Source organism: Accipiter gentilis, chromosome 10 (assembly GCF_929443795.1).
Source record: "Accipiter gentilis chromosome 10, bAccGen1.1, whole genome shotgun sequence".
NCBI lineage: Eukaryota > Metazoa > Chordata > Aves > Accipitriformes > Accipitridae > Astur > Astur gentilis.
In genome coordinates, this window is record NC_064889.1 from 36,635,379 (window position 1) to 36,656,799 (window position 21,421).

The 21,421-nt window shown below is 41.3% G+C and overlaps 2 protein-coding genes and 1 non-coding gene across 16 annotated transcripts in view; 1 reads left to right on the forward strand and 2 right to left on the reverse strand.

The window, feature by feature from the left end:
- ERN1 (endoplasmic reticulum to nucleus signaling 1) overlaps positions 1-11,119 on the reverse strand; it is a 39,808-nt gene extending 28,689 nt beyond the window's left edge. For both annotated transcript variants that reach the window (XM_049811620.1, XM_049811622.1), the window contains exon 1: positions 9,505-11,119. In XM_049811620.1, the coding sequence (XP_049667577.1) occupies positions 9,505-9,576 (72 nt within the window). In that variant the 5' untranslated portion in view covers positions 9,577-11,119. The remainder of the gene's footprint in view (positions 1-9,504) is intronic.
- A 973-nt stretch (positions 11,120-12,092) lies between these two features.
- LOC126044163 (small nucleolar RNA SNORA50) lies at positions 12,093-12,230 on the forward strand. Its single transcript, XR_007507598.1, has one exon. It is a non-coding gene; the product is annotated as a small nucleolar RNA SNORA50 (small nucleolar RNA).
- A 1,098-nt stretch (positions 12,231-13,328) lies between these two features.
- Positions 13,329-21,421, reverse strand: part of TEX2 (testis expressed 2) — a 69,644-nt gene continuing 61,551 nt past the window's right edge. For 12 of the 13 annotated variants that reach the window (XM_049811608.1, XM_049811619.1, XM_049811614.1 and 9 more), the window contains 4 exons: positions 18,881-19,003; positions 16,625-16,834; positions 16,270-16,390; positions 13,329-15,404 (listed from right to left, as the gene is read on the reverse strand). In XM_049811608.1, the coding sequence (XP_049667565.1) occupies positions 15,282-15,404; positions 16,270-16,390; positions 16,625-16,834; positions 18,881-19,003 (577 nt within the window). In that variant the 3' untranslated portion in view covers positions 13,329-15,281. Of the gene's footprint in view, positions 15,405-16,269; positions 16,391-16,624; positions 16,835-16,985; positions 18,719-18,880; positions 19,004-21,421 lie in introns of those variants that run through there. The other variant, XR_007507412.1, reaches the window with a different exon arrangement.

The window sequence follows — 21,421 nt, forward strand, 5'->3', positions numbered from 1 at the left end:
ATCAGAACTGAACTTAGAGTATCTTTCTAGCCTAATGACCTGATTTCTATGTAAGAGCAAAGAGAAGCTGTATTGTAGAGTTAGGAGTTCTCATTCTTTTGTATTATTACTTTTGTTAAACCAAACTCTTGTAGCCACTGTACCAAAGCAATTAATGAAAATTTTGTCCTTTAGGTCTTTTTGTACATGAACTCCCAAAACAACTTAGGATGGTGTAGTTGACTTATAATCACCTAGTCCAGTCTTCCCATCTTCCTTAAATAAGCATTTAACAAGCCAGATCCACTGATTCTGCAACCAGAATGGGACACAATCCATTATCACATCCATTTGGAGCTGAAAGCCATCTAATTGTGAGGCTCAATTTGTCTCCCTGAGAAGATTTACTTTTTAAAGCCTTCATTGCCTAGCTGCCTGCAGAAAACTATACTTGAACAAACAAGAAGGGAAGCTTGGGGTTGCATTCTAGGTATCTTTATAACTGCTTTTACGGAAAAGAAACGCTTCTTTGCAAACAAAGAACTGCTCCCCTTACAACACTGTAATAATCTAAGAATTATAGTAACTAATCTTCCTAACCTGGGACACTAACGAGCAAGTGGGGCACTAACTCGGCACTGTTGTCTTGCATCAGACTGACAAATTCCCTCACTCTTATCACTGGTGTGAGGCAATGAATGACAGTGGTGCAAATGTGGATCTATGAATATTTTGTGAGTGGGCTGTGATGTGGCCCCAAAAAGACACCAGTTCAAGGAATACCAGGAGGCTGAAAAAAGCTGCATTTGAACAAGTTTCTTTCCCTTTGCAGGCCAAACTGCTTTTGAGCTTGGAAAAGCTAGAAGACTTGCAGACTGAACTGATCTCACCATGTATAAGCTATTTAAGCACAAAAAAGACATCTCAATTCAATAGGGTATCAGCAGTAGGAACAACCGTTAGGAAATCCTCCATGTCATAGAACATTTTCCCCATAGAGTTACTTCTTCTTTGGGTGACTTCTGATATTCATTTTGTATAGGGGTTAGATCTTGAGACCTAACTGACAGTAGTCATCCTCAAAAACTTATGTATATGCGTAGCGACATACTAGCTCAGAGATGTTCATGCAGTCATTACTAATCACTCTGGTTTCAAGCTATTAAGAAAGGGCAAAAATGTCAAAATTTACTAGAAACAATGTTGTGATGAAAACAAGAAGCAACGGACAGTGGTCAAAATGTATTCCTAATTAACCTTTGTGCAGCAACATTTTGCACTCGTATTAATTTTCACTTGAAGATCTCAATGCATTTTACCAACCCTCCGCCCCAAACAATTCTGGGTAACAGTGATTCAGGATAGGTGAGGAGTTTCTTCCTCCTACACACAAAAACGTTGAAAGCCAGTTTACTTTCAAGCCAATATATTCTTAATGCACACACACACAATTTATATATTTCCAGGCTTTTGTTTTAGATAGCTTTGTAATAAATGAAATAACTTGAAAGCCTCAGTTGCATAAAGCTGTCTGCAGGGCTCTGGGCTTACAAAATAGAAACAAAACAAAATAAAAATTATGAACCAAAGACACTGAATGAATATTCCAGCTCTGAATTTCAACTAACTGCCCAAACAAACTGTGCCTGTCAAGTTAACTGCATTTAATTAACCATCATTCTCAACTGTCAGATGTTGCCCAACATCAAACAGCAGGTAGCCATTTAAAGTGCATACTACATATCTGTGTGAGTTCAAAGAAGAAATCACAATGAACTGCAAAATTTGAACAACTCCTTACAAACTGTTTTCTACTCAGACCTTTGACAAGCACATTTCAGCTTTCTCATACCAAACAAATGTGTATTTTTCGCTGCAGCTGCACTCACAGAAAATCCCCATTCCAGAGAATTTAATTCTTCCAACAGATACATAGGTAAGGCAGAAAATAATTTTAGACAGTATTTCAATACAACATGTTATACAGTATAAATCCTGTACACTGTACACCACAGGGAACACAAGAAATACCTGTTTCTTCATGAAGACCTATCTACCCTAAAACTGCTCCACGAACAAAAATATTTAATTTAAAAGACTGGAATGACTCTGTTTGCTCTTCTATCAAAAAAAGATACACCAAAAACATCCACTACCCAAACTGATCATTTTAGTTAACAAATACAGTGAAACTTCACCTAGAGTGAAACACAGTAAGTTGAGCAAGAACATACAACTGTTAAAGGCAGGAAGTGAAAATTATTGAAGTTCCTTTAAATTGCAGGTGGGAATTTGACACCCAGAATGTAATGACTAGTGTTGAAGATTAGTTGCAAATAAAATACAACATATAGCAAATCCAGGACATCTTCCACGTATACAGACTAAGATTGTTTTTCTAGGCTACTTTTTACTCTCTTCACAAGTTTTTCTTATCTTTTATCCTCTTATCTTACAGAATCAGTATATTCTCCACAAAGCATGTTCTCTTCCTGTCTTCTTATTGAGAAGTGAATAAAGCGTGTATCATCTTCACAAAAAAAGTGCCTGTAAAATAACCACCATGATTATGGTTGAGTATCAAATATCAGCCCTATATAGTATATGGTACACTACTGGTTGTAGATCTGTAGATTTAACATTTTCATATTTAACATTTGAATATCTATTTGTGGCATTGAGGCAACAGAAATTATGGAATCAAATGTGAGCTCTGAAACTCTCATCAATACATCAGTAACCAATATTGTCTTCCAAACTACTGACGTTTTAGAAGGTTGCTAGGACTTGGGACCAAATAGAAAGTACTAATGTACAAAGAGTTCCTCTGCACATTCTGCAGTCACAGGAGTATGAAAACTTTTCCACACAACTATGCACCTGATCACTTGCAAGCCAAACGATAAAGAAAGAAAACCAAAGCTGAAGAAGCTACTCACATCAGCTTCTGGTGAAAACCAGATGAACACCTGAATGTTGCCCACAGGCAGAACGACCTAGAAACTTCTCAGATATGACTAAGATCTTGAAATTACAGTAACTTTTTTTAAGCTTTTCAGTGTAGTATGCTTGGTTTGGGGGAAAATGTGCTACTGCCACCAACCATTCTTATGGTGCCTACCACCACTTTGTGATTAACAGGGAGATGTGAACTCTTCCCGAGAGGACAAGTGCTCATCGCATTTGCAAGCATCAGGGGAACAGAAGGGAACAGTACTCTGAAAGAGGCTGTTAGGTCTATCGAGCCAGAGAAATCAGCTTCTCTTCAGAGGGCTCTGGACCCAGTTCTGCTCACTGCCCAAGGAGTTTCACTGGGAGTGAAATCAGCACAGAGGCACACAGATTTCACTGACAAAGATTCTACTACATGCATGCATCTTTTCCGTTCAAAATACAGTTGGGCAGCATCGCTGCTCCTACTAAGCTCATGCCCTCCAGTCTAACTGGCTTTGTCTCAATACCACTTTTTTCCTAATTATTTCCTTCACCTCCCTCATAAGTCTGTGTTTAAGTTTTACTGCTTTTGAAGGGCTTATATTCAGCCATTAAAGTTGCATTGATGTGGTCATTGCAACCCTGTGGGTCAAAGATACCATCATCTTTGGGTGAAAGACTGAATATAGGGCAAATTTCATTAGTTCTTCCTTTACTTCTAAAGTTGTATTTGCACACAGATAAAATACATAATATACCGTATATTAAAAAATCTTCCACTGACTCACACTTTTCAAAGCATATGATACCATGCAGTTGAGATTAACCAGCTGAGTAATACACTGACACTGCTGAAGCTTATGACCTAAACTTAAAAAAAACCAGAACAAAACAAAACAAGATGAGTCCATAGACTTTGCAATGTAATATTGCTAATTTATTTTGACCAAGATCTACAGTTGTCACTTGGAGAAAAGGCTAGGGTGTTAGTATAATAATATGGAAACAAGGTTTTATTCTTTTAAATTACATAAAACAATAGACATAAAAAATGAATTTAAATTATTTAAATAAATTACCCGTGTTTCACCCAAACTCAGAAAAGAGAAATTGTTTTTTATTAGTGACTTTTATCAGTGGGTAGAGACTGCAGTATCAAGGTTGCAAATACTCAATAGACTTTCTTTTGAACACAAAGCTTTATAATTAACTGATTAATGGATTAATTAAAGCCTGGAATTAGCACTGTTATGAAAAGCTATGAAAATCATGAAAATCTGTATGCACAAGCCAAACTTGTTTTTATTTTTGTGTGAAGTATCTAAGAACCACAAAAAACATAATAATCTCAGTCCTGAGATAGCCTCTTCATAAATAGTGGTATACACAGATATTGTCCTCCCTGCAGGGGTGGGGTCTAAACTGTTGTGATGCAATGCAAATCCTCGAAATAGATTTTTATTTCATACTACAATTTTAATTCTGAGGAGATACAACAATTTAATATAAGAAAAATATGTCAGGACATGAAACAGCTAAGCAGAAAGAACTTAATTTAGTGAACAGAGAAAATGAGAAGGAAAACCTGGTTTGAGTCTTTTTTATTTTATCTGAAACTGCAATAACATCTGTTTTAACAACTACCCTCTTTGAAATTCAGTGAGAGCTTCTACTGCCTTGACAGTCTGTACTCATAATAATCTTCTGCATCAACAGTGATGTTAAATGAAGGATTTACAATATTTTCAAATTACTTGGGGAGTGCTTTAGAATTAATTTTTTAATAATCTACTTCAAAACAGAAATTTTCAAGCTCTCATTGAGCTCAACTTTGACAAATGCTCTAAAGTGCTGACTGCTAATAATCCGTAACAGTCTAAAATTTGGGACTAAATAGAAAATAGTGGGTTTAAGCTACAATAGAAATATACTATCTAATAGAAATAGCATTTTATAAACAGAAATAGAAACGCACTTTATAAATACTAGTTAACCCTCACATAAGAATCTTCCCCTCAGTCTAGATCTACCACATCTTTACATAAAAATGTTTTAGAAATCAATGTAACAAAACAACTCAAAACAATTCTGAAGGACCCATGGAGTCAAATGAAGGTCAGTGAAAGCTGTAGAACAAGTTCTGATGTGTTTGTATATGACTATGGTACAGTTCAGTGTCAAAGATGATATTATCTTCACCGCAAGATTTCAAATTTTTTTAAGGGTTAGCAGAGCAATGCCCTATTTTGTTTCATTGTGTTAGAAGAAAACAGATCCACACAGGAATAATTTCTTCCCTTAATTTATCTGATTAAAAACAGTACTTTTGAAATGCAGGTCGCCAAGTATGCACAAATCCCACTGAAGGCAGTGGAAACAGCAAATAGAAAGAAAACCAGGCCACTCAGGTCCTTGAGGTTATCATTCTGTAACCTAGAAATATGTTTTGCTGTGGGGGTGGTACCACAAGAAGTTCAAGTATGAATAAAGACCAGGAAAACACTTCATAGTGACACTGGATGGCTGATGGTATGTTGCTGCCTCTGAGAAGTGTTACTGATTTCATAGAAATAATTGAGTGCTCAGTAGTAAACAAATCACAGTGCCGTGTGTTACCAGGTAATAATTTCCTCTTTTCTAAGTCTTAAGTAGGAACACATATGCATCAAACTTAATTTGTAAGGTCTGATGGATGATAAAGGATGGATGGTTTGCAAACTATAATTTACATCCTCATAATTTCTTTGGTAATACCTGGCTTGCCAAGCAAAAAAGTTGACAAGATATATAATCACTCAAGGAAAAAAAAATAATAATAATAAAAAAAAAAATCTGTATTCCTCACTCCATAATTATCTTAATATACATCAGGCTGTACATTTGCATTTTACTAAAAAAACTATTAAAAAACAACTTCAGCATTAACATCACCAGGCACTTTCCTCACAATAAGAAAAGGCCTATATCATAACTTACGCTACTGGAACCGCAACCGGTAAACCAATAAGGATGCAAAGCAAAATATTTTTAGACATTAGCGCATACTGCAAGCACTTGGTGTATTCATCACAGATATCCTATGATTTATTACCCTGGTTTTGACAGCTATCCTCTAATTACACTGCCAGGCTAGAGGCTAAAACTCACTATGCATAATAAAACCATGCCATGAAGAAACTCTGTAAACTTCAGTAAACTACTGGGGGGAGTTTTTCAGTGTAACTAATAATGAAGTTAATATATGAAAGAGAGCTGACAAAAAATAAATTCTTCTTTAGAAAGTGAAATCAAATCTACAGATCTTTTAATCTTAAACTCAATTTCAAGATGTCTTTGTTAGCTATTTCTTATGAACACTATAACCCACTTCCAGCGACTTTTCATTCATATGCCCATTTGTACTGCAATAGGAAAAATTGAAAACTACGGGAGGTCCACTCCCACTGTCCTCTGACTTGACTGAAGTCTGAGCAGTGCTCTACACCATAAAACCCCAGCTAAGTTTTCAGACTTGATTCTCTCTGTAAAACCAAAACTTATTTCAATATTCACAAGAACACCAGCAACCAAAATGAGTAGAAGGACAGAGTTACAAACACATGAATTTACACTCCAGGACAGAGCTGTCTGTAATTTCAGATCTGCAAGACAAGTTTGCAGTCCCCCCCCAAAAAAAAACTAAACCCAAACAGACTATTTTTTTGAGCGACCAAGGAGATCCGCAACTCAAATAAAACACATAAATTTTAGTTAACATAGTGATTGAAGACGTCCTTCTTCTGTCTCACATAGGTTTTCATGCCCATCAGTTAAATGGCCAAACACCTCACGCTGTGATAAAGAACACATTAGAAGAAGAGACATCTGGCTAAGGCTGGGGTTTTCCCACATCAGGTGCAGCCCGCATGTGTTGCCCACACACACCGTGTAACAGTGCACTGAAACCAGTCCCACAGGCAGCAGGAGGGAACAGACCAATGTTCTAAATTCCAGTTTAATCCCAGAGGTTGTTATTTTTGAGTTGCACTGACTCCATGTTAAGAGAGAAACAAGCACAGTTTGCAAAGTCCATGGCTCACAAAACCAAGGGTTTTTTTTCAAACTAGAGAGCTGTAAATCATTACTGTATAATATTTACAGTGCCTGCTTATTTATTGACAGCTCTGTTGCATTTCTCATTGCTGTATCTGAGATGTCAGCCTTTTATAATGTGTTCCCCTTACATCACGCTAGGGCAATTCAAAGCTACACACACACACACTGTGTCACCTAAATAACAAGAGACAGCATTTCATCTTACAAAAAAAGACAGGAAAGGAAGCCCTTGTATGAACACATAAATTGTAGGAAAACAATATTAAAGTTGGGATCTAAAGTAACAAAGAGTACATTTATCAGACAAAGAAAATACAGAGCAGCAGATCATCACCAGTACTCTTAGAAGAAATCTATAGAAAACACAATCTGCGAAATCTTTAGGCAATCTCATATTTTTCACATTACCTCCATACCAAGAATTGTATGCCAGTCTTTTTCATGGGAATTTGTTACTCAAGTGACATTAGTTTGAAATAAGACTTCCCAGTTAAATGGGTTAATCACAGGTGAGATGACTGGGACTGAGTTCACAGAAATTAAAACTAGTTCTGAAAAGGAACTGAAGCACGGAACAGATTTCAACTTGGAAGTCACAGTGAGGACTACAGCTGGCAGAGCAATAAGACTAGGGTAAGAGCCAAGAAAAGAAACAGAGAAATACAGAACCAGAGATCAGATACTGATCTGACGTAAGATGGCAGGGCAGGGAGACCAAGAAGAAAGAGAAATCTAGACAAAAACGCGGCTGAATTCTACCGGGGCTCAAGTCTAGGGGTTGTGACTGTGCAAGAAAAATTATACAAAATTTAGTAATAATCTGTTGATTTGAAAAGTATTTTTAGTATATAAAGTACTTCTTAGTATTCTTATTGAGTACTATTTTTAAAACTTCATGAGTTGCACATCAATGTTTTCCTTGCAAAATCTGAACCCCAACCTGTCAGGACCCCGAAGAGATCTCAGTCCAACCTTATAGTCCAGGCTAAGACAAAGACATTAGCACTCCAAAATAAAGATTTTAAAGTAATTTTTGTTGACAGCCTGCATTTAATTTTTTCCAGTTTCCTAATGAAGTAACAACCCCATGTACGTTACGCAGCTTCAGTACTAAATGTGTTTACTTTTAAAGAAGGGGAGTGGAACTATTATATCCCAGGCAAAAAACAAAGCCTTCATCTTTGCTTAACCTGAACTATAACCCTATATATTACACCAGCATTTTCAAGTAACAATGAACAATCCATCAAAGAACATAACCTAAAACTTTTCTCTGCTACACTTCAGTATAATGGGAACAGTAAATGCCAGCTGGCCTTTTCACTGTCTCCTGATCCTGAGAATTTACAAAGGAAAGCACCCTTCAGAACTGAATTTTTGAAGACTCAGTTTTCCATCTAGTACACACACAGCAGAGAGCACCCATTTTAAAGTACACTGTTTAAAATTATTACCTCCGTACAATCTGCTCAGTATTCCATCTGCTTTGCACCACTTTCATTATTCCCTGTGCTTTTATTGCTCTACACAATACCTTATAACCAACCTGGTTATTTCCTAAGAGGTTTTGTAGGGCAGTGGCTTGTGCACCTTGTCTTTCACCTTTGAATTTAGAAATGCAGTCTCTTTTGGATACCAATCAACCATATGTACATTTAGTGCACGCACATTGCTATCTTCGCTCTGGAAACAGAATGATGGAAATGCTGTAAGACAGTATACAGGGCATGCAGCTAGTCATTTTTATTTGGGTATCAACATATATGCAAAGTTGTTGGTTTTGGTGGGTTTTGTTTGTTTGTTTGTTTTTCAGAAAGAAAGCAAGTCCCCCCACTTAAAAGGTTATGAAGGGACAGAGCAAAGATCTTCTGGCATGTCTCACTTGTTCCTCTATCCACCTACATAGTTTCAGCTTCCAAAAGTTTCTTTGTCCTACTTTCATCAGTAACTTCATGGGAAATTAACTGGTGGGTTTTTTTATATATTTCAAGGATTATTATATATGCTGCATGTTCAGGTACGGCGTTACATGCAACAACGTACGGCACAGAAGCAGGTACGCAGCTGTTCAGCCGGACCAGGCTGGTAACACTGCAGCCCCTCACCCCTGCGCGTACAGACGGGCACACGGCATTAACGACACTAAAACGGACAGCACGTCGGCTTCGCAAACACCGCCGACGCGGCGGGCTACGGGCACCTACGGCAAACTTTCGGCAAAGCCCCGACAGGAGCCCACCGCTGCGTCCGTGCGCCCGGCTCCCCTCTCCGCGGGCGGGGGGCCCGGCCTGCACGGGGCGAGGCCTCCCCTGGCCCTCACCGGCTCGGACGCCCCCGCACCCCGGGCGAGCCGTGCCCACCCTTCCCCGCCGCGGCCGGCCGGGGGGCACCATCGCTGTCCCTGCCCTCCCCGCCGCCTCCCACCCCCTCACCCGCCCCGCCACTCCCCACCCCAGGCCCAGCGGGCAGGCTTTACCCGGGCCGCGCCTCGCTTACCCCGGGCCTCGGCGACAGCAGCACCATCAGCGCTCCCAGGCTGAGGAGAAGGAGGCGGCGGAGCGGCTCCATGGCTGCCACCCGCGGGGGCTTCCACGGGGGCCCGGCCGGCTCACACACACCGCCCCCCCCCCCCGTCCCGCCTTCGCTGGCAGCCGGGCCGGCGCAGCGTGTCCGGCGCTCCCCGGGCGGGGCGGAGCTGCCCGTTCCGGGCCACCGACGTCAACCGCGGGCGGCCCCGGCCGCGCACAGGTACGGAGCGGACCGCCGCCGCGGGTGGGAAGCGCTGCCGGGGACCGCCCGGGACACCTCCCGCCAGCCGTCGTTTTGGGGCTGCCCCGCGGCGCAAGGAGGGCCGGGGAAGGGGGGAGGGGAGGACGGACGCGGCCAGCGACGCCCCGTGGCTTCGTTCTACTGCCGGAGCCGCCCCGTTTGTGCTAAGCCCCGACAAAACGGCAGCCTGGTTGGGGGGGGGGGGGGGGGGGGGGCTCGGCCAAGAGTCATATTTCAAACCGCGGGGTGCAATGACAGCTAGCTGGCTGGTGCCGGTTTGTTGTTTTTGGTTTTGGGGTTTTTTTTTAATACCTTCTGGGTAGATTCGGGCTTAAGGAAGAGCCTGCCTCCTCCAGCACCATCCTGCCCGGTACAATTTCTCTATTGATTTTAGGCTCTCAGAGCATATCAGGCCAAATTTATTTGGCATAGCTCCTGTGTTGACAAAGTCACTGTTGACCCTGGTGTGCCTTGCAATGCCTTAAATAAACGCAATAACAAAGAACATGCTTCTTTGAACCAAAAACCAGGTCCACGCTCCTCTGAACAGATAAACACACACACGCACGCAAAAAATACTGAATCTAACTGAAGAAGCTTTAAAAAGAAGAGAGTAAATTTACACTGCTTAGCAAAGGCCTAGCTTTCAGGCGCCTATTTATGTAACAAAGCCACTTTGTCCTTGCTACATATTGTTTGCTTTTTAATACTGATACCATTCACGGAGCTGCAGAGCACACCGAGTACTAAGCGTGCAATATGCACTTAGCAGATCAGCTCTGGCAGCTCCTTCTTTTAAAAAGCATGCCCTTGATTATATGGGCAGGAGGCATCATTATGATCCAACCTCCAAGCTTGCATAAATAAAAACATCCTGGAGCTACAAACCACACCGAGATTTCGGTTCTCTGGTACTGACAGACAGGTTTCTTTATGGTTGTCTTGGATTTTAATCATTCACGCTATTTGAGAACAAGCAGACCATCTAACACACTGCATTGTGCGTGCATGGCAACAACACGCACAAGGAACACATCTAGACCTCTACCACACGTACAGAAAGTCCTCGTAACCGTACACAAGGACAGTTAATGCGGGCAGTTGTGCCTGTGTGAAAGGCACAGGCGATGTTGTGCAAGAACTAGGGCCTCCCCTGAGCATACAGCAGGGTGTTGCTTTTGCCCTGCTGCCTCCGGTCAGCTCCCGGCTTCGGGCACCGCAGGTACCACAGGATGGCAGCATCTCCCTTCCCACCAGCCTCCATCTTCCCCGGGAGAGAACCGCTCGGGTTGAGCTGCCGTCCCGCCCTCCAGTCTGAAAAGCGGCTGGCGAGCTAATAGGTATCATTACCTCTTTACGTACGATTTTATCGGCTTTAAGCTGAATTTCATGCCATGCTACGTGACGGGAGGAGTTTTTCCAGTTGCGCAAGCACTGCGTATGCCCCTGCCGAAGTGTAGTTATTTAACGCAAGTCCCTCCAAACGGACTCGCAGGAGGTAGGAAAAACGTCAAAAAAAAGGGCTGAGGCGGCAGGAGGCCACCCGGGCCGGGAAGACGAGCGTTACCGCGCACCCTCCCGCTCCCCTAGCGCCTCTCCTCAGAAACCGAGGGACCGCCCGTGAGGCAGGCAACTCTGAGGTCCGAGCGGGGCCTAAGCTTTTACATTTTTAATACTAAGCCCTGTTTTCTTAACAGCAACAAAGTGCTAGAGCAAACTACGAAAGAGGAGAGCGCTATGGTTTCTGAAAAGGCGAATAAAGCTCCCCCAACGCGCCGGGGGAGCGCGGGTTAACCAGGCTCTCTCAGAGCCTTACCTCCTCCGGCCCGCCGCCACCTCAGCGCTTCCCTCCTCCTCCGCCGCCGCGGTGGGCGGCCCACCCTCGCGCGCAGGCGCACCCGGACCAGCACGTGCACGTCCGAATCCTATTGGGCGAGACGAGAATGGGGGGGCGGGGCTGCGGCCGCTCTATAAAAGGGAGCTCGGGAGGAAGTTCAGCCTTTTCGTCAGGGCGGCGGGCGGAGGTGAGAGCTGGTGCCGGGTGGACGGGCGGGCTAGGCAGGGCCGCGCTGATGTCTCTTGACACGTGTTAGACTGCTGACCTGCATGAAGCAAAACTACTACTGAGCGGCCAGGCTGCCGCCCGCCCCGCGGGGCGGCTGTAGCGCACCGCGTCTGTAACCTCCTCTCTTCCCTCCGTGTCTTTGCAGAGCCCGTGTTGAAGACCCGGCGGCGTGGAGCCGCTTGACAAATAAAGCTGTGTGGACCCCGCGAACGTGTCCGGCTGGTTCTTGTCGTGCGTGTCCGCCCCTTCCCCGCACTGCCTTTGACCCGGCGGGGTGCCCTGCCCGCGGTGCCGCTGGCCAAGCTGCAGTGCTAGAGCGAAACGCTTGTTCATAACTGGGGCTGCTCGGCCCCGACCCGGGCGGTCCTTTTAAAAGCGAGTGACAGATCGTCTCGGCGAGCCCGCCATGCCATCCCCTGCCCTCCCCTCCCCTCCCCAGCGCGGGGCTGCGGGCGGCTGCTGCCACCGCACAAAATGGCGCCGGAGGCGGGCGGGGAGGAGGCCGGGGTGAGCCCTGATACACGGCAGGCCTTGCCGGGATGGGAGCCCACGGCTCTGGTAGTGGGGTGTTAAAATGGGAGAGGGTGATAACCCGGGTGAAAGGGGGATCCGGGTGTTAACTCGTGCTGTATTGGTTGATTTGGCATGACTTTAACCCAACCTAGACCACTGCGGTAGGTTTTTTCCTGAAGTAGTTCAGGGTTCAGTTTGTAAACAAGTAACACGTCCTGGGATTCCTGCCTGGTTGTAGCAGGAGTAAAGCACCTGGCTGAAGGTGAGCTAGTGATTAGGCAGGAGAAAATCATCCAGTGTTAGGGGTCCTTTACACACACAGCAAAAGAGAACTTGATGGGAATTTGACTCCAGTGATCTAGGCTGCAGCCATTTAAGGGGCCTCAATCGTTACAGTTTGTCTGTGCTCATGCTGTTCTGCAGGCAGATATGCTGGAGTTATGCACTGTTTTCTGTGTACAGAAAAGTTACATCTATACCCCCACTGGTGACAGGATTGGACACGCAAGAGTAGTAGCTAAGTCCAGGAGGACCATGAAAGATGCTTATTTATGCTCAGAGACCCATTACAGAAAGTAGCACATGCACCCTCTGTTCTGTAATTCCTGGTAATCATTTCAAGGTTTTCACAGGTGTAAAGTGAAAAAATAACATGTTTTTAAAGCCTGTTCTTCATGCAAATGCTAACTGCTGCAATAAAAATTTGGTTTCTCTTCACTACAGTAAAATTACCTAATTTAAGCTTTTCCTTTAGATCTAGAACAGTCCCAGCATTGGTTAACCTTAAAATCAGCATGCCAAAACCACCAAGTACAACACCAGGTATATTAAAAAAAAAAACAAAAAACCAGAAACCTGAAAAGCACATAGTACACTATGTTGTCTTGGCAAGTTGCCTTTCTAAGGAAGTTTTTGAAACAACTTGCAGAAGATAGATAGTGCCTAAGCACTGGAGAAATACATTTTAACTGAGTAATCGTTTGACATGGGGTAAATTTATTTAATAAAACAAAGCAAGCAGATTGTAGTTACCCACAGTTTATGAAGTGCAATATGACAACCTTGTGTAATAAGTCTAAATCTGTTTTACACATTAGTGCATCTAGTCCTTGGACTTCAGTTATTGCACATAGAAATTAAATCATATAAAAGACCTGCGTACAAGACATGCAGACTTCATGAAAGGCAAATAATGCCTACATAATCAGCAAACCCCAGAATATACACAGCCTGGAATGGTCAAGGAGGAGTTCAGGTAACAAATATAACCTACTAATATTTCAATTAAAGGTAACCAAAATAGGTGTTCAAATATATAATTAATTTTAAATATATTAAATGCTAGTTTTCTTTTATGTTTCAGGCAAGGTGCTGTTTAAAAAACCTTCAATATAATAGCTTCATTTAGAGATGGTAAATCATCAAGTTACACATGGAAATTTTGATTTACATCAAATGTGACAACACAACATACAAAAAAGTTCTTAAAAAATTACTTCTAAAAAAAAATCAAATCATGTTATAAAAGGAGAGCCAAAACTCACCTTCTTTGTAAACTAAAACATTTTCTGACATCCATGAACACTTGGCAACACTGAGTATCAGAAAAATATTACATGTGTTAAATAGTGGATATGTAGTGTTCAAATATTGAATTTACTGCATTCATTTAGTCTTGAATCATACCAGATAGAAATAAAAGGCAGTTCCCCCTCCCCCCTTAGTTTTGGCCATTAATTAGCAGAAACAGTCTTTAATTACATCACGATCAGCTTGAATAACTGCAATGCTTGAATTCCTATTCCACAAAGTCCAAAAAAAACAATGCATGGGGGACAAAATCTTTCCGTCACAGCTGTTGTCACAAACATCGAGCAATTTGATGCCTGGAGTTGCACAGCTGTAACAGGAGAGTTTGGTCCCATGCTTTGCATGTAAACACGGTGCAATGGAAGAGACTCACAGCAACAAACTCTCCTATAAGAAAAAACTTGGTGTGTTTCCTTGTAGCAAGAGGCTCTATACACAGTAGGGTAACTAGGTACTTCTGGTCGTGTGCAGTATCAAGGTTTTATGTGTGTGCTCATGTTTCTATAAACATTCAGAATTAATCATGAACCAAGGTGATTGTACCTCACTATAAGGCGGCTTGCTATGGTTTGGTCTCATGGCTTTACCAATGTTTTTCTCCTCATTTACAAAAATCTGACAGTCCCACCTTCACCGATAGTTGCGTGTGTTTTATGGCTACTTGCTTCCCAAAAAAAGCACAAGTTCTGTATGAAAAAAAGTAATATGTATATACCACATTGAATCACAATATTACCTATACATCCAATTTACATTCTTTTATCCTGAAAGCATTTCATATTTCGATTGCTTGACACAAGCTATTGACTGCAGAAGTGAAAGAACAGAAAACAGTTCATTCTACACCTCCAACTGCCTGAGAAAGAAAAATACTCTTCCAGTTTTATAAATTCATTCCTTATTTAGGATTTTTTTTCCATTTGGCACGCAGTTCCTTTGCTGCCAAAACAACCTTTCAATGCTTTAATGCACGTTAACATAGCATGAGAACATAAGCTGAACAAAAGGTGTGTCAACTAGCTCCTTGATCTATTACAGTTAAGTTCCTCCTCCCTCCCCCAAAGAACAGGTCATCTTAGCCTTGGAGTTAAAATCCTGATGGCAACCAGTACAAAAATAATCAGCTGCTTAATGGAATGAAACTTCATGTAGCTGAAGTACACAGGAACAATAACCAGGCAAGTGAGCACAAAGGTATGGTTATAGGCAGTCCTTGGGGGGGGTGGGGGGGGGAAGGGGGTGAAGTGGCACAAGTTAAGGATGAGAACTACGGCACAGTCTATAAAACCATGTGAATAACTTTTATAATACTGTAAACTGCAAGAGTCTTCACATGTCATGGTTGATCAGGGGCCTCTGTGACCAGATCTTTAGGAGGGCATGTAGAGGAGCGGGGATCCATGGCTGAGTGCATTAAAGGAATATAAACATCATCCATGTTTGGCATGACAAAGATTTTCTGTGAAAAAAAGATACAATTAAAGTTACGTTTCACATGCCACTTGAAACCTTAGTTTTCTGTTTTGTTTAGTTAAAATCAACAAATTTCCAGATAAAAGGTTCTTGAATTCAGCATTATTTGAGTCAATGCCCATACTGGAGCCCTACAGTATCCATTGAATCAAGCCATTTATTTGTGTTACAGTTGTAGATGAAGCTCAGGAACATTAAGATCTCCACACCTTCCATTAAACAAATAGCTCTACAGGAAACATACCACCTTTTCTTAACTCTACTGCTTTCTCAGCTCTTACCCATATACTTTCAAACTGTACTTTTAATGAAATAAGTGGGTTTGATTTCTGGTTGATTGTACAGGTTGGGATCCGGAATGAATCTGGTCAGTAAACTATTTTCCTGTCCTACAAGTGTTTGTAAATTTGGAGGTGTTTGTAAATTTGGAGGTTGCTTCCTATTTTGCACTGCAGTCAGTGTGATTTTTTTAAATTATTTTATCTTAAGTAATAATAGGACAGGCACCTTACTGCCTCATCTGTTCTTAATTTTAGGTAACAGTTTGGCTCTCTATCACCTAAGAACACCTAAGATCATGTTTTTATTTAAGTACTACAAATTCTGACATGGTACCTATTTCAAAGAAATAGCATTTTTGGCTCTAAAAACCATTCTGACAAGTGCTAAAACAGATTTCCATCCATGTCTACACATGGTCTTGAGACCATCCCAGAAGTCCATCCACTGAACAGCAGTGGAGGATACTGACTAGTCTTGAATGAAATAGGGTACACGCAAAAATTAAAAATCTCACCCTTCCAATAGACCAAAACGATCATTAATTACATGAAAATGTAAAGGAAACACACCTGAAACTCTTGTTCTAGTTTCCTCTCTATCCAGTCAGTTACATGAACCAGAGTCACTTCTCTCTCACCAAGTTTTGGCCGAGCTTTTAACTCCAGGTAGGGAGGTCTTCGAAAGCCATACCTTACAAGAGTACACAGAACAGGTTTTATTATAAACACTCCAACGAAGCATACACTTAAATGTTTTAACTGTCAATGTTCTCTTAATAGCAGTTCCTACTTCATTTACAACTAGTTTCTATTGCACCTCTTCGAGAACCCACTTCAGCTACACTTTACCTTTTTTTCTTAGTTGCAATCCTTTAGGTAGCATACACCTGAAACATTGCCCAGTTCTGCAGTAAGTTCCTCTTACCATATTCTGTCAGTAGGTGGAGGTGGAATGTTAATTACTAGTGTTCCTCTGCACTCTTGTACTTCAACTGTTAGCAGCAATGGAGTATTGGAGACCTCTTCAATTTTCTTCTTAATAAACTCAGTCTCTGTTGCTTTCTGAAAGTATTTTGACTTAGTAATTTTATCCACAATTCTCATGATCTTACTTGTCCGATGTCCTCCGACATACCTTTAGAGAAAGAATAGAAAAAAGTACATCAAGGTAATTTTCATAAACCTACTGTTTGCTAAAACACCCACAGATTTCCTATTAAATCATTAGAGTTTTTGATATAAAAATTCTAAACAGATACATATTTACATGTCCAAGCAGCACCTACCAGAGCCTGCACACAGCAGCTGTACTCTGTCAGCTACAAGTGTCTGGCAGAAATTCCATCCAGTCTGAAGACTTCTTCTTCCCAGATGGCATTGGAAATGCAACATTTTTTTCAAAATGCAAGTACACTTATATCATTTATGCCAGCAAGCTGGCATGAGAAGTGACAACCTGTCTATTACTGTTCTAACAAAATTGTCAAGACACAGATGCACCAAGACATATGCAAATATCAGCATAGAAGGCCCAACCATCACATCTAATCTATTTAACAGCGTCTGCATCGAACAAAAAGGTTTTCATTTTAAGGTATTGTAGCATTTACAACAAGTATAAAGGTGGTAAAAAGAATAGGAAAGCGATTTTGGCAGTGGGTGGAATGATATTCCAAAAACAGTTAACTGTGCCTGCAAAAAGAGGCTACTTTTCCTGGCAATAGTGTCAGATGGCATCCTAGCTTTTAAAATAGATGCTTTAAGTACTGAATATGTCTTTTCTCACACCTATCCCATTACAGACACTCTAAGAATAGCATGTTTGATATTTTCAAACACTATATTATACCTAATTGTGGCTCTTTGTGTTATGTAGTAGAGATAGCCTTACTAAGGAAATAACATTTCCCTATCCTGCCAAAAATTCCTGTTTATCCAGCCTTTTACAGAACTTTTTCCTTAGCATGAGATAAGACAAGAAACTCCTCAGTGGATATAAAAAAAGGGTGAATTAATTTCAACTTTTGGATTTTACACTAGCTGTAACTTTACCCACATAAAGTAGTAACCTTTTCACCAGTTTCTATAGTGATGCAGATTTTTGAAAGGTGCAAGGAAATTCTTTCACTATTTTACTTAAAACTTCTTTGTTCTCCCTCTTTGTCTGTATGAGTTCTTCATATGATCTATGTATTTTTTTAAAGATATGAAATGCATCCATTTAAATAATTCCAACAATTCATCACAGAGTTTTCCAAAGGTTTTAAGGTAAAATTCAAAGGAAACTCCCTTGAACATTTTGAATATGTCATGGAGCCTTTTGGTATATTCACTGTAAAATCAGTGAGATATATTCAGACATAGGAAACACTGCGATTGTCTGAGACATTTCAGTGTTACTACAGCTTTCTCACTGCATGGCATCATTTCAATTAGGTGTAAAAAGAAAAAAAAAAAAAAAAAAAAAATCAGACCGCAGCCAAAACAGGGAATGACGTGGCAAAATGGATAGGAAATTTTCTTTAAAATTCTTGCACAGCATTAGAGGGCAGTATTGCATAGCCCAGACACCCAAAGCCCTTCAAGGAAGGAGGGTAAAAAAAAAAAAAAAAAAAAAAGAAAGAGAAAAACAAAACACAAAACCCTGAGGAAAAAAGCTAGGCTCGAATAACAGTTGTTTTCTTAAAGAAAAGAACACACTGGAAATAAGGGATCAGCAGGATCAGTATGGGCACAATACTGTATACAGAGTGTTTCAAGTCCACACACAAAATCACATTCTTGGCTCTGCTGCTCTTGGCAAGACATGCTGCAGAAGGTCCCCATAGGTTCTCTGGCCCAAACACTTGGCTCTCTCTGTAATTTAATAGTGAAGAAATTCGGAGGTGTCAAGTAGAGCACTGTACAGGTCACTCTGCAGAAGTGCTGTATGGTGAACAATGCTCCCTGCATGGCAAAACACTCAGCAGAGCAGCTTCCTTCCGATTTGTAGTACATGGCTTGATTGCCGCTCTTTGCTCTAGAAATGGGTGAGTTGTGTTTGCTTAATTGCTTAGATACACTCACACTCTGACTCTGTGTGACAATAAGCATTATAGGACTGGACTGAGATATCAGTTATACTAAGTCTGGAAACATGGCGGGGAAGAAAGGATTAACAAACACTATGTAGACAGCTCACCCTTCTGCTCCTGGAGTCACCTGCTTCTCTCCTGCCAATTCAGGAGCATCATCCTCTTCCGAAGACCCAGCGCTGGAAGATTCCTCATCGCTGTCTGCAAGACAATACGCCCTTGGCCTGAAACTGAAACAATGCAATTTCCAGGTCAAATGTAATATTCTTAAATAGCTATTCATCATGTACAGCTTTGGCTGACATTACAGGTGTTTCTCTTGGAGACTCTGAAATGTCCCCTCCTCTTTTTTTATAAACTTCATCTAAAAGAACAAAACTGAAACCACTCTGAAGCCAGTCTGTCAGAACCACCTTCAAAACAGAAATTTTGTCTTCTCCAGTAGAATATAATCCTGCATAAAAGAGGATGGCAGGGGAATGGCTATTCTACATATTCAAATCACATGTGGAGATTATTCAAAATAACATTTGAAAGCATCTCTTGTTGCTACTCGTGGCTTTCCATGGAAGTTGAGCAGTATGTAGGCTGGACAGGGGTTTTTTTGTTTTGTTTTTAAGACTATGACAAAGACATGCTTTTAAATTGAAAGGGGAAAACATGTGATTCTGTCTTGTACTAAAAGCAAAGACAGGACTCCAACTTCAGATGGCATCGTCTACTAACTGAATCCCAGAATCCCTCAGAGATGTTAACTCTGGTGCTAACATATATACCTTATCTTTACAACATATATACCTTATCTTCACAGCACTTTTAACCCAAGTCAATAAATTCCATTTTGTCTACACACACACACGCAATTTTTGCAACGTAGACATATCTCCAGCTACGGTAAAACGTGCAAAGCAGAAGAGAATTGATCTTTGTCACCTACCTCCAAACGGAAACGCACAACGCTCACGCTGGCAGAGCAAAGCTGTCTCAAACCAGCAATTCACCTTACTGTCGCTACAGTGCGTGTCATCACTTACCAATTTCATGTAGAAAAAAGGCAATTTTATTAACAGAAGTAGTCTAACATAACCCTGGCAAGTAATATTTCTTAGATGTTTTGCAGAGATGCTTTCGTCTTAAACAAATTTAGGCTATAATCTCCCTTCAGTATCTTTACTGGAAACATTCCTTTCCCTATTGTATTTGTAGGGAAACTGACCTTTGGGCTTGTGAATTTTTAAGCTCGTCTGACACAGTGAGTGATGTTTACAGGATTTAAGGTTTTGTTTTTTCTGAAGAGAGTCCAAGACAGAATAAGGCAAAGAATGTCACGGGGAGAAGAGGGGAAAAAAGTAAAGTAATAAAATCAAACAAGTGTGGCTCTTAAGGTACAAAATATCACACAGTAGTAACTAATTCCTAGACTTCCAACTATGGAAGAATTCATGTACACAATCACAGAAAAAAATTCAAATCTTTTAAACGGATTAAAATTACGGAAGGATACCGTGAATACACTTCAGTATTAACAGATCTCTACCGAATGCAAGAGCTTGAAATAGTTACACAACACAGGCTTCAAAAGCACATGGTTTTGTCCCTAGGGACTATACCCAGGACTATAATATTCTACAGCTTGTTCAGAATACAGTTTATAGCTGCATTTTCTTTCTTTTGTGTGTGTGTTCTTGGAAATTTATTTGAAGCATTTAATAACTCACACAGGGCATGGACTGAGGCTAGTCCGCTATTCTGTACATAGAACAAACGGTTAGTTGCTGCATCAAGTCCTAATGTAAAAGGACATTTCAAGCACAGCTCACAGCACACAGCACTCCTTCCCAACCACCTATTTAAGAACTGGAGCAGTAATCCCATGACCTCTCTACACTGAAGAATTTGCTACCCGAGCTACGGAATCAGAATCGTAAACCTCTTCTTACCCAGAGATGCATTTTGTACCTGCAGAAGAGTGAAACAGCACACCAAACCAAACCACCTCCCTGAGGACCTAGGGGGTGGCGGATGGTTCATGTCACTGGCCCAAATAGCAATGCTGGAGCTGTTTCTCAGAGAGAAGCTCACGTTTTTAGGTCAGATTCAAACTACACATTTTCTACCTGGGGGTGACCTCACTTTGCTTTCCTGTGCGCGTCATACCACCCAGTCCAAAGCATGCACAGTGCATTTTCAAGGCTCTCAAAGGTGTCAGCTTGTTGCAATAAGGTGTTTTATTTGCCTAGGTAACGGGGCCCTCTGAAGTGCTTCCACACGTCTGCACCAACTGGCTAAGACCACAAGATTTCCTCGCATTAAACAAAGCAACAATAAATAAGCTTGAGTGAGATTTCAGGGGATCTCTGCATACAATGGACCATTTATATGACACAAACATTGGCAGAAAAACACTTTGGAGCTACAGTACTGTTCCTGAGCAGACTGCACAATATTTTATGAATTGCCATTTATCGGTTTGGTTTTACATGGTACAACATAGCAAAAAGGACTGATGGGGTAAGAAACTGCGGTAATTTGGGGTTAGCCTGCCTGCATTTGCCTAATCTCTGGTATGATAGAACCTGCTACTGTATTAATTTTATAAAATTGGCAATTAAATACTTTTCCACCCTTTTTGAGAGCTGCATTTTCCT